Source organism: Alexandromys fortis, unplaced genomic scaffold (genome assembly GCF_014885135.2).
Source record: "Alexandromys fortis isolate MF-2015 unplaced genomic scaffold, M_Fortis_MF-2015_v1.1 scaffold_17, whole genome shotgun sequence".
In the NCBI taxonomy this organism is placed as follows: Eukaryota; Metazoa; Chordata; class Mammalia; order Rodentia; family Cricetidae; genus Alexandromys; species Alexandromys fortis.
The window spans coordinates 688352-700834 of NW_026067896.1; the positions used below are offsets into that span (position 1 = coordinate 688352).

A 12483-nucleotide genomic window follows, 5' to 3' on the forward strand; every position below is an offset into this window, starting at 1 on the left:
ATCAGCTGCCATAGTAAGAAGCAGAGAGCAGAGGCTGCATCAAAGCCAGCATCATGTTGTTTGGGCTGTCAGCCTCTAAACCTATTAGGAGCAAACCTTTTCTCTTAAGAAAAGTATCCAGCCTCAAATATTCCACTATAGTAACAGAAAACTGACAGAGTGTTTCAAGTGGGCCAGCTGGAAAATACAGGCTCTGCACCTGTGCGAGACCATCTAAGCTTAGTTAGATGGAACTCAACCATATGGCCAGAAAGACTCTGCATAAATCCCACCCAGAGGCTCCTGCCTGGAAAAATAAGCAGTTATCACTCTACACTATACACTTCAGTTGGGACAAAATCTTGGGGATACTTACAGATCTGTGTTGGAGGCTGCTCTGTTCACAGGAGCAGAGGGAAGCAGTCTGGATGTGCATCGACAGATGAGTGGATAATGAAGATTTGGTGCAAATACACAGTGGAAATTTATTCAACCATAAGGAAAATTGAAATTTTTAGGAAAATAGATGGGTCTGAAAAGTATATTATGCAAGATAACCCACACTCATAAAAAACCTACCAAGTTCTTTCTTACGTGTGACTCCTGGCTTGTATACATGTGTGTGTAGTGATGACTGGAGATATGGGTTAATCCTAAAAATCTAGATAGGTGACCATGAGAGAATAAAAACAGGTGCTGAAGGGGAACAAGAGGATAGATGTGGTGTTAACAGGAAAAGAGACTAAGGGACTTACCAGAAGGATTGGAGAGCCAGGTGGGAAGGTGATAATGGAGAAGAATCTATGAAAACACACTTTTTTTTTCAAAATGCCATGATGACATCTAATATTTTATGTGCTGATTTCTAAAAATTTAATGAAAATATCTGGCTTTAAAACATTAGGGCTGGTGAGATGTTTCAGAGGGCAAGGACACCTGCCACCGAACCTGACAATCCCAGGACGCCATGGTGGAAGGAGGGAACTGATGTTGACCAGCTGTCTCTGCCCTCTCACCTGCTGTGTGCTGTGGTATATTCACACCCATACGTTCACACAAACATATGAGTTTTTTTATTTACTAAAAAATATTCAAGTTCAGGAAATATGCATAAAGGTCCTATTCCCCACTCTTTGGAGACATATCTACATGAGGCCTTCATGGCCCTAAATAAACTCTGGAGCCCCAGAGTTGTTTCCCATAACGTACATACAGCCTGAACAATTTCCTACCCAGGCATCAGCTCCTCGTTTCACAGGGTCTCCGAGCATCAGGTCAGGTTGCTCTCCTTATAGTAGAAAATATTTGTGCGCCCAAGTTTGTCCCTATAAATAGTTGAAAGTAGGTGACAACTATTTTGGTAACTGACTTAGTGTTAGGGACTGTAAGAATTGGTGTGGATTCTTCAACCACACTACCCAAACTTAATGCTGGGATCTGACCCAGATGATTTTTTTTAGCATCTTTTCATCCCAATTACTTGTCAAGTACTTTATAGGACTCTGGAAAGAATGAAGTTAATACCCATAAGGTTACTGTAAAAGTCCCCAGAACATGATAAGCCTTGGAGACTCTGCAAAGCAAGTACATTGTCCAACAGAAGACCTAACCTTCCACACCTCAGGCTATATTTAGAGACCAGGCTTTTAAAAAGGAAGTGAAAGTGGAAACCCCTCAGGGGATTCCAGTAATGAATGGCTTGCTTCCTAGGAGGAGGTCCCAAGACATGCACCAAGAAAAGACCACGTGAATACACAGATCTCTCTGTAGCCAAGAGAGATACCCTCAGAAGGAACCAATCACCATGGCAACCCCTCAACCTTGGACTTCTGGCCTCCAGAACTGAGGAATTAATTTTTGTAGTTTTATAGTCCCTGGTTTGTGGTACTTTGTTCAGGAACAAAACTAATGTAGATGTACATATGAAACAATCAACACATTTAATATATTACCCAACTAACTCTGCAGCATCTGAATATAAACCGAGAACAATGTCTTGGTTCATCCAACACTGCATATTTATTTACTCACCATCTTTAGCTTCATCATATAAGCCTATCTTTTTATCACAATTTTATTTATTGTATGGGGGATGGGCATGCCATGCCATGCATGGGATAGTCACTTTGACAGAGCTGGTTCTTTTCTTCACCTATATGATGGATCAAACTCAGGTCTTAGGCATAGCAAGAACCTTTTCCCAGAGAGCCATCAGGCCAGTGCCCAGTGCTGTTTCCTTGTCAGTTAGAACCCACCCCCTTTTCCTAATCACTTTCTGTGGTGTTTGGTCATCTTGGAAGATGGCTTCTCCCGATAGAAACAATCTTTTTTTTTTTCTGGGTGTGAAATAAACAGAACCTACTCTCAAGATGCTATGCTGGTAAGCTTTTGGAGTTACTTGTGGCTGGGCTAATCTCTTTCCTCGTTCTGACTCAGTTGGTCTTTGTGTGAAGCTAGGGCAGACATTTCTTTAAACTTCCCAGTTAATTACAACATGCAACCAGGGCTGGACACCATTACTCTAGTTTGAAGGTCCTCTTTAAAAAAAATTCTTATTTTTTTATTAGTTCTTTGAAGGGCCTCTAAGGTCACTCCAGCTGCAACTCAGAGTAGTACACACGTCACCAGCAATACATCACCTGCAAGCTCCTGGCTCTGCCTGACTACTAAATCAAATCCCACTTAACAGGATTCCCCCACATAATTCAAATTCACGACAAGATGTTAGAAACACTAAATTCCCATGAGGAGAACCTGGAAAACTCATCATAAACAAGACTAGTTGGCTTCCTCCAGAGCCACACAAAATATCAGTCTCTGGGAAGGGCAGGGCCTGAGAAGCAGGACTTTGTGTGTCCTGTGTAAGCAGCCAGGCAAAGGCCTAAGGCCGGGAAGCCACTTATCTAGGCCAGAGTAAAACCACTCACTCCTCACTTCTAATAACCCCTCCAATTGAGATTCTGCAATATGAAATAGAACAGTAACACAAGAATTTTTATTACTATTTTTCCACCATACATGCACACTTGCAAATCTTTATGCTGCTTAGGAACAGGGAAATATCGCATTATTACCAGGGTATCAAATATCAACTACAACAGCCAGTAAAGGATTATGTTGGAGAGGTTATTTTCACAGAACACAGCAACCATAACAGTTCATACAAGTGCCTATGTTACACAGGAGGACAGACTGACACAGTGAAGGGTACCTCACATCACAGTCTTAGACGGATTTACAAGAGTGGCCTCTTCCTTTGTTGATGTGGGGGAGAGCAGAATATCCTCATCACCTCTGAGTTTCACTAATTTTGAAGACACATTTATGAGGCCCACATCTGGAAAATCATTAATTTACACAAAAGGGACAGAAGCCGACTTGCTGTGATCATCAGAGTGCACCCCGCAACTATCAACACCAGAGTCCCAATCTCCCAAAGTGCACCTGACTGCATAGGCTCAGAACCTTGGACTTCAATAAACAATGCAGGAGGAAGAGGAGCTACAGGTGAAGCTCGGTTGCTCAGAGCCAATGTTGGATGCTGCGAGACAGAAGGCACACGGGGTCCAAGGACCACTTCCTACACCTGTTTATAGAATTTACATAACAAAGAGCAAACAGTATTTTAAAGCCAATTTGTACAGCTCTATTTTCCACATTAGGCAAAACTACAGAAAGTGGTAGATTTTACTTAGAGGCTAAATACATAGCATATAGCGTCATCTTCCACACATACAAGGCTGCACCTGGACAGAAAACATCCAACACAGTAACATTGTTTTTGGTTTCTTTCTGTGACTACAAAAAGAAGAAAACCTCACTAACGATGATAAAGATTGTCCAGACCTCTGGATCCATCCTTGCCCAAGCGTCATACTTGCTAACAACCCCTTTAGTTCTCCCTTCCCAACCCTGAGTAAGGTCTCTCCTGTCACCTCCATCGCCGAGACTACTCTGCAGCCTCACGAGCCATTTCTGCCAACTTTCTACTGGTCCACTCCATACCCGGCTCATACCTATTCTTGTTGGCCTGATTTCCCTGCCTATCATCCCCTGACCACTCAGTCAAGGACCCCTTGCAGAGGTTAGGATGAAGTCCTTCAAAGCATAATGTGGCTTTGAGGAAGGACTGGCTTAGAGAACTCTACTTTACACACAAGGCAAGTCGGGACACAGGCAAGCCTGGACAAGGGGGCCCAGCTCAGTCTGTACACTTACCAGCAATGTCTAGAACAGGTTCCACCTGTGCCTGTCCCTGGGAACACCTAGGGATCCCCCATAGTCAGTTTATTTGCGCTAAGAAGCAAAGGCAGCCAAGGACTGTTGAGTGGGAAAGCTGGGGGCTGAGGATCCCAGTTGCACAGGCCACCAATGGAGACATTAGGAAGCCCCTGGGTCATAGAAGGAACACACAGAAGACAAAACTGGAGACCACAACACTGCTGCCTTAGGGTTTCTAATTCTAGCAGCTGTATACAACTTTAGAACAACAGAGTGAGTCCAGGATTCAGGACCCAGATCTGACCAGAGATCCTCTTGAGGCCTTCTGGTTTTTTTTTTTTTTTTTATCTCAGCCTACTTACATGAGTGTGCAGAGAAAGTCCCTACCTACCTCCTAGCTGTATAAAGAAAAGCCTGGTTGATGATGTTCTCTGTCTGAGCTTCGTGATGCTATTTTAAACGTGGGTGGCAGGGGTTGTGGGGGATGAGGAAGAGTAGGAAGGATCAGGAGGTAGGCAGATAGGGAAGAAGACTAAGTTGCATGGAGGTATGAAGCAAACACAGGCATACAAATGAAAAATCCCTCTTCCTAGCATTCCATTGAAGTATTCTTGTCCCATCTTAGCAAGGAATAAGGAAAGTTGACACAGATTCCTAGTTGATAATGCTATGGTCCAAAGCCCTACCCTCCTCAGGGCTCACAACACGACAGCAACAAGCGTATGCTCACAAATACCAGGTTGCCCACCAGGAGGGTTCCTAAAGTCTGGAGGGAGTAGGTTTGTAGCGCATGCACTAGGAGGAGGGTGCCTGGGGCGACAGACAGTTCTCGCGGTCTTTCATGAACAAGTCAGCTGGAGCCAGGAGCCAACAGTCACAGGGCTGACTGTGAACAGGCACGCCAGGCTTTGACGAAGGTTCGCTAGTAGCGTGGCCCAGAGGCAAGAAGAGATGCAGGACGTGAATTTACTCCTGCTTGCCCTTGACCTCATCCACACCCAGGAGTCTGCTGGACCCTAGGCTGAGGCTGGAAATAAAATAGGAAGAACCTTGGTCACTGTCCCCAGAGCCACAGAATAAAATGAGGCTGATGGCCAATGCCACGTGCACTGGCTTCATCTTGTGATGGCAACAGAAAATCTTGCCATTGATAACATGCATGGCTAAAATGAAGACAAAGCCCCGCTGGCTGGTCACGAAGTAGCGCAGCTTGAGTATCTGTCTGGACAATGACTCAGAACGTCCACGTGAAAGACCGGTGGGGAGGACCAGCGCTACGAACGGGAACTGGGTCGTGTAACGCTGCGCACGTCTTAAGTGCTTAATATACAAGCAGTGAGCATGAGATCACACATCATGTGACACTCGTGTCAAGCTGAGGCCATGGGGAAGCAAAGAGCGTGATCACAAACGCCACGTTCTTGAAAAGTTCAAGATGGCGACCGTGTACATCTTATGAGATGGCATGAACACAAGGCTGACAACCAAGCCCGGGTGGCCAGCCTGACAGCAGGAGGCAGGAGGGAGATCTCCGCAGCATCACTTGGGCTGCTTCACCCTAGGCTCAGCCGTCTCCGCGGGCTGCTTTGTTGGACCAGGCCTTTCTTCCTTTCCTTTCTCTCCACGGGCTTCTTCGCTGATCAGGTAGTACTGTAGAGGATTGGGCCACAGGTCCTCGTTGATTATCTCAACAATCTTGTCGGACTCAATGGAGCCGTGATTTGAAAACCACCCAAAGAAGCTACCATTATTTTCTGGGTTTTCATTGCTTAAGGACTGTAGATCATGACCTGGGAGCCACTGGATTGGAGCCGAGCGAGACACCACTTGACCAGAGGGACCACACCCATATTCCTTGACGAGAACCTTATTTTGGAAATAGGGGTTTCGGCCAAAATAGAACTTGATTTTGTAGCCCAGTCTAGCAAGGCCAAGCTCTTCCACCTCCAGTCGGTTCAAGTAGCTCAATACCTCCTTATCTTTGGTATTCAGGAAAGATGACAGCTGGGGGTGATTCTGAAAAGCTTGCCCCCAGAAGCCGGGAATGCTCTGGATAAGGAGGTTCCGGCGCTCTAAATGGTGAAGTCGCAACTGGCCAAACTTGCGAGAGAGCCTGAGATAGGCCCTGTCGGCCTGTGCATTCATGGTCTCCAGCTTTAGCTGGACCGTCTCCAGGGTATCCATGCTGCCTACTGTCACGGAGGACCCTGACCCAGCATGCTTCTCTGCCACCTTCCTCTCCTCCCCCACAGGGACAGCGACGCATGGCCCCGCGGAGCCCATCTTTGGTTTCCCACTGACTGTGGCCTGAGGTCCCCTCCCCGCGGCCTTCCTCCCGGGGACTCGCCGATTTCCAAGGCGGGAGCCGTGCCGCAGCCTCGCCAAGGCCCCCACGGTTCCCACGAATTCGGTGTCAGAGGTCAGGCGCTCGGCGATGGATGCGGCCCTCTCCAGGTCAGGGTCAGGGGCCGCCAGCCCGCGCTCGTCCGCAGCCCGTGCCCGCAGCGCCAGGCCGCAGTCCAGCGGGAGGCGGCGGGCCGCGTCGTCCCCAAGCTCGGCTGCTCCCGAGCCTCCCTGGGCAGCTCCGGCCTGCACCTGCTCGGCCGCGTCGTCCTCCTCCTCGAGCTGAGGGTCTTCTGGCGACTTCGCATCACGCCAGGAGTCGTCCTCGGCGGCGCGGACCCGGGGTCTGGCTCGGCCTTTGCCCCGGCCTTTGGCGCGGGAAGACCTTCGACCCCTACTACGGCCGCTCATGATGCCAGCGGACAGGGCTTCAGAGCTGGATCAGCCCGGGGTCGCTACCCAGCGGCCTCTCCATGGCAACCGTGACGTCATCACGGCAGGGCCCGCTGTTCCCAGTGATTGGCTCCGCTGCGGCGGCTGCGCACTAGCCCACCCATCACACGCCGCACCCCCTTGATGTCATTTTGCTGTTGAAAGTTAGTTTCCACCTGCCGCTGACCTTGGTTGTGGTGCTGATTCATCTCCTAGCGTTGATCGCAAGCGTTGTCCCCAGGGGCTCATAAGACACAGACATTGCCCCTTCAATGGCGTCTTGAAGACAGCCACCACCAGTCAGCGTCGTCAATTTTTCTACTCTTCCTCTTCAGTGATCTCGTGTGACATCTCTCATAATTATATGTTCATCGACATTTCTGTCTCATCGCGTAATTATTCTACTGTGAGATTTGCCCCAGCAACTTAACTCTAAAGTGTAGGCAGATGCCATAATGCTGGCCTAGAATGATTTAGAAAGAACAAAAAGTCACAGCAGCTAATATTGTATAATCATACACACAAGGCTCTTTACTGAATATTTTTCTGCATTATCTCTGTTCATGAAAGAGGTATTGTTATTTTTCCCAGTTTCTTGGTAAAACTGCGGCTGAGAGGCTGGCTTTGCAATTCAGTGGTAAGACACTCGCTTAGCAAATGTGGGAAGTCCTGGGTTCAGTCCTTAGTGAGGAGGTGGAAGAGGAGGAGGAAGAGGAGGTGGGGAGGGGAAGGGTACTAAGGAACATTCCGGAGATTACACAGGTAAAGAAAGGCAGCCATGGCCTATCTGGCTACATATGTTATGCTAAGTCTATTGGCCCTTTGCAAATGACTGTCCTGCCTCCTAAGGAAGCTGTTAACAGACCCTAGACTCTTCTGCCTGGGTGCAGGTTCTCTAGCTGCCTCAACCTGCACAGAGTTGCGCTGTGAATCTCAGTCCAGAGCCAGATGTAACGGTCCTGAGACTAAGATGCTGTCGCTGGAACAGGACACAAATAGAATGAAAATATCACTCTGGGGGTATAGAAGGGTTTCCAGGTGAGATTCTGAGTCAGAGCATCTATAGGAGCAGGGAGGAGGCCCTTAGAAACTGAAGCAGTTGGACAACCTGACTAGAATTCCCAGAGGAGTCCGAGATCCTGTGGCCAGTACAGGACCACGAGGAGTGAGGGAATCCATGGCCAGTATGAATGTGTGAACAAATCTTCTGAGTGCATCTTCCAGGTTCAGGCACAACAAAGCCATTGCAGCAGGGGCAGAGAAGCGACTCCATCAGCCCATAGGGCCGCGACCCCTCTCTGCTCCTTTCAGTCAGTGTCTTTGTAGGGCCAGCAGTTAGGCAGCATCCGGAAGCTTGCTCAAGGTGCACACAGACCTCCCAGATCAGAAACTGAATGTTAACAAGCTCTCAGGTGGCTTTTATGTCCATTAAAGTGTAGATGATGTGGTGGGGGACATTGCTCTGAAACAGGCCCTAGCTTGAAACAACCCAATTCAGGTAGGTCCTAACTTTCTCAAAGGGCAGGCAGTTGCCTGGAAGGCTCCAGCCCCAACACAGTCTTGCCTCTAATCATCTGTCCAATCACTCCCGTCTCTGGGCTCAGAACCTCTGTGCTGGCCCTTCCTGCTACTTTAAATGCTCCATACCCCCCCCATGTGCGCTGGGCCCCTTTTCACTTAAATTTCTCACTCTCGTTGCCATCATATTTGTCCTCCTATTTCTGTTTGTTTTCTTTTCCATAGCAGCTATCCACGTTCTATACACTGTAGATTGGGTATATATAATCTTTAAAGTATATACATTTATTTATTTTGAGTGTGTGTTAGTTTAAGTGTAACACAATGCAGGTGTGGAAGTCGGAGGATAATCTAGGGAAGTAGGTTCTTTACTTCCACATCACTGAGTCTGGGCCTTCCTTATTGTTTTTGCTGCTCTGTGTACCCTATGTCCACAGAGGCCAGAGCCTCTGGGCATCTCTCCTGTGTCCACCTCCCATCTCACCATAAGCGTTCAAAGTCACAGATGCAGTGCAAGCCACTGTACCTCACGTTTGATGCTGTTGCTGCTGTTTGTGTTTATGTGAGTTCCAGGGATTGAACTCAGGTAGTCAGGCTTGCATAGTTACGCCTGTTCAGAGCCCCCTCGTTTACTGTTTGTCTGCTCTCCAGAATGTCACCTCCGTGGACAAAAGGGTCTTTGTTTGGTTCACTGTATCTTCAGTTTCTGCACACAAATAGCATTTAATCATTATAGATTGGAAGAATCGAAAAAAGCAGAGTTTTTGGAAGAGTTTATAAATGGTGTCTTAAATTCAAAATACTCCCTTTTCTTCACAGAAGCAAAGCTATTGGAAAAAGCTATGTCCCAAGTCAGCCTGCAGGACCTTGTTAAACTCAGCATTCAGCCAGAAATCTGTCGTTGGTTATGGACAACGTGTAAGTGGAAAATCTGGAGTGACAGATGAAAAACGTAAAATGAGACAATTGCTATTTAACTAACAGGGATTAATTAGTCCAGAGGTCACCTTAAATCCTTGTTGAAGGCCTCTCTGAGCACTGCTTTCCCATCTTCTCCTAGTCAGCTCAGGCTCCAGTAAGCAGTCCTGACCTGGGTCTCATGGAGCATTGGCTCACTGTACTATTTGTTCAGCAGTTAGACACACACTCTCTTTCCCAGTTCTATCACAGAATTACTTCTTAAACTGGATAATCATGGTCTGGAACTCTGTAAATCTCAGATAGATTAAAAAAAAAAAGTGAGCTGAAGTGGCCTTTATCCCTCTACAAATCGGGGCACTTCTCTGAGCACTCACAGCTTACGGCGTCTCTGTTGTCAAAAGTCTTAATCCAGCTTCAGTACCCACATCGTATAACTCACCAGAGGCTAAACCACTGCAGGATTAACAGCAGCCAGGCCACTGCAAACACAGTTTATGTGCGATCTGCCTTGAGCCACGTCTCAGCCTGTCAAGTAGATAGGCATCAGGTAAGTCGAGACTAACATCCTTCACAGAAATACTCTTAACGATCCAGATCACCCAGCTCCTGTAGCTTTAGCATTTAGGAGGCTGGTCTGTGGTGATGAACTGGTTTTCTTCCTGGGTATTAATATCACAATTGTATATGACAGAAGCTTAACTGCATAAAGGGGACTGTGTGTTGTTTTACTTTTGTCCCTCAGAGCAACTAGCATGGAGCCTTGCACACACAAGTAATTATGATGAAAGCTCCCATTTACTTGTACTTCATACGATGCCACATCTTAACTCATTTAATCCCCATAGCCACCCTAAGGGGCAGAAGCAATTATTGCTCTCATTTGAAGATGAGGTTACTGCTACACAAAATGGTCCAGTAGCTTCCCTAATGTTACACAGCCAGCAAGTGGTTTTCACAAAGGCATTTCAACCCCAGCGTCATGCTCTTCCCTAGTGGCCCATGATGTCAAATTACAGCTTGAAAGACTAATCACTCTAGCACCCTAATTGCCTTTTTTCCTCTCTAGTATTTTCAAAATTATATCTATGCATACATACATATTTATTATGCATTTGTTAACATTCACACAATATATACAGCAAGTAGCATTTATCAAATGGTGTGTTAGCATGCTTGACATTGCAGTACTCAACGTGAATCAATTTGGTTTCAACAGCCAATGGTGGGAATACAGCCCTTCAGCTTCTACTCTATTTGTCCCAAGCATTCTGTGACTATTATTAGATAAATATAAGTTTATCTTGCACTCAAGGGATCTAAGGATGCTGTAACTTCTTCCTAAAATGCAAAGGCTTAGTCCATAATAATGTGAGCGTGCAATTCTTTTTGTTGTGGCATTTTATTCTTGGAAAACTTAAAAATAAGTCAAGATGTTATAGTTAGGGTTTGCTTTTGTTTGAAAGTCTGGTTCCTTCTGTTTCTTTTAAGGTCAGTTTTTCTCAGATCATAGAAATTAATGAACTTGGAAAAGGACATCCCAGCCACCCAGTCTATTCTTCAGCCCAGGGAACATTTCCCACAGTATCTCTAGCAGGGTCTCAGGATCCCAGACTTGACATTTTTAGCGATGGAACTTTCCTCTTCTTCCCCAAGGAGATGCTTCAAGCCCCATTAGATGTCAGGGAGTACTGCATGCTGTGAGGAATTTTGCCAACCAACCCCCACCTTCAGCTTTGGGAAGGGCATGGAAAAGAAAGCAGTATCAAGGGAATGTTTTCAAAGCCAAGGAAAGAGGGAGAGAGAAACTTAACCTCTTATGGTAAATGTCCAGACTGTCTGAACTTAACCCTGAAAAATGTGCTTAGCTTCTTCAGAGCCCCCAAAGCTACAATCCCAGAGTAGACCACCTAAGTCTTCTCTGTTCATTCATACAAGCAGCCATAGAATATTTTAAAGTATTTCCACATGTGTTTTTCCTTCTTGGCATTCCTTTTTATTCTGAAATACCAAAACTACTTTAAAAATATCTTTAAGCTAAAAAAGGAAACTACATAAGAACACAGAAAAAGATTTTTATATTAAATTTTTCACTTTGAATTCCAAAATGTATCCAGAGAAGGAAAGGCAAAATAGTGTTGAAATATATAAATGCACACAGGCATACATACACATATATATACACACAAATATATGTATATTTATTTATATCTATATATACATATTATTATGTATATTGCATAATTATATTTTCCCATGCTATTATGCCAGAAATTATATATGTGTGTGTATGTGTGTGTGCGTGTGTGTGTTTCTATGTGTGTGGAGGGGTTACTGGCTAGTTATGTGTCAACTTGACACAAGCTAAAGTCCTTTGAAAGGAGGGATTCTCGGCTGAGAAAAATGCTTCCATAAGTTCAGCTGCAGGGCATTTTCTTAATTAGTGATCAATATAGGAAGAGACAAGACCAGTGTGGGTCATGCCAACCCTGAGCTGGTGGCGCTGAGTTTTATAGGAGAGCAAGCTGACTCTTGAGGCGCTTTTCCTCCTACTGGGTCGCCTCGTCCAGCCGTGACATGGGAGTTTGTGACTATGCCTATTGTATCTTGTTACGCCATGATCAGTAGATATCCCTGGGAGGCCTGCTCTTTTCTGAAGGGCAACAGAGGAGGAGTGGATCTGGGGAGAAGGCAGGTGGTGGAGACGAGAAGCTGGGAAGAGTGGAGGGAGAGGAGACAATGTATATTGCCACAATCTGTGGAGTTTCTAGGTCCATGACATCACCTAGAAGCATGCTGATGGCTGCTCATAAACACCATTTAAGTGTAGTGGCTCTTAAAAGAGCTGCCATGTGGTTTTTGTTGCTAAAGTGAAGTCAGGAAGCCTTTTTTTTTCCTTTTTTTTAAAATTTATTTTGTGTTTTTGTTTTAAAAAAACTCTTTTTTCATATTACATGCCAAATCCAGTTCCCACGTGCTCCCTCATCCTGCTCCCTCCACCTTACCCTCCCAACCCCATTCCAGCCCTCAACCACTCCTCAGAGAGGAAAAGGAGGAGGCCTATATCTTACA

General features: G+C 45.9%; 1 protein-coding gene across 1 annotated transcript; it reads right to left on the minus strand.

Moving 5' to 3' along the window:
• Positions 1-2947: 2947 nt before the first annotated feature.
• On the minus strand, positions 2948-7000 carry Tspyl5 (TSPY like 5). The gene has a single exon (XM_050162454.1). The coding sequence runs from the start codon at positions 6952-6954 to the stop codon at positions 5740-5742; it is 1215 nt and encodes a 404-aa protein (XP_050018411.1). The 5' UTR covers positions 6955-7000; the 3' UTR covers positions 2948-5739.
• Positions 7001-12483: the final 5483 nt, after the last annotated feature.

What these genes read in the sequence shown, in the direction of transcription:
- Tspyl5 (XM_050162454.1), bottom strand. Translation starts at nt 6,954, where the DNA reads ATGAGCGGCCGTAGTAGGGGTCGAAGGTCTTCCCGCGCCAAAGGCCGG.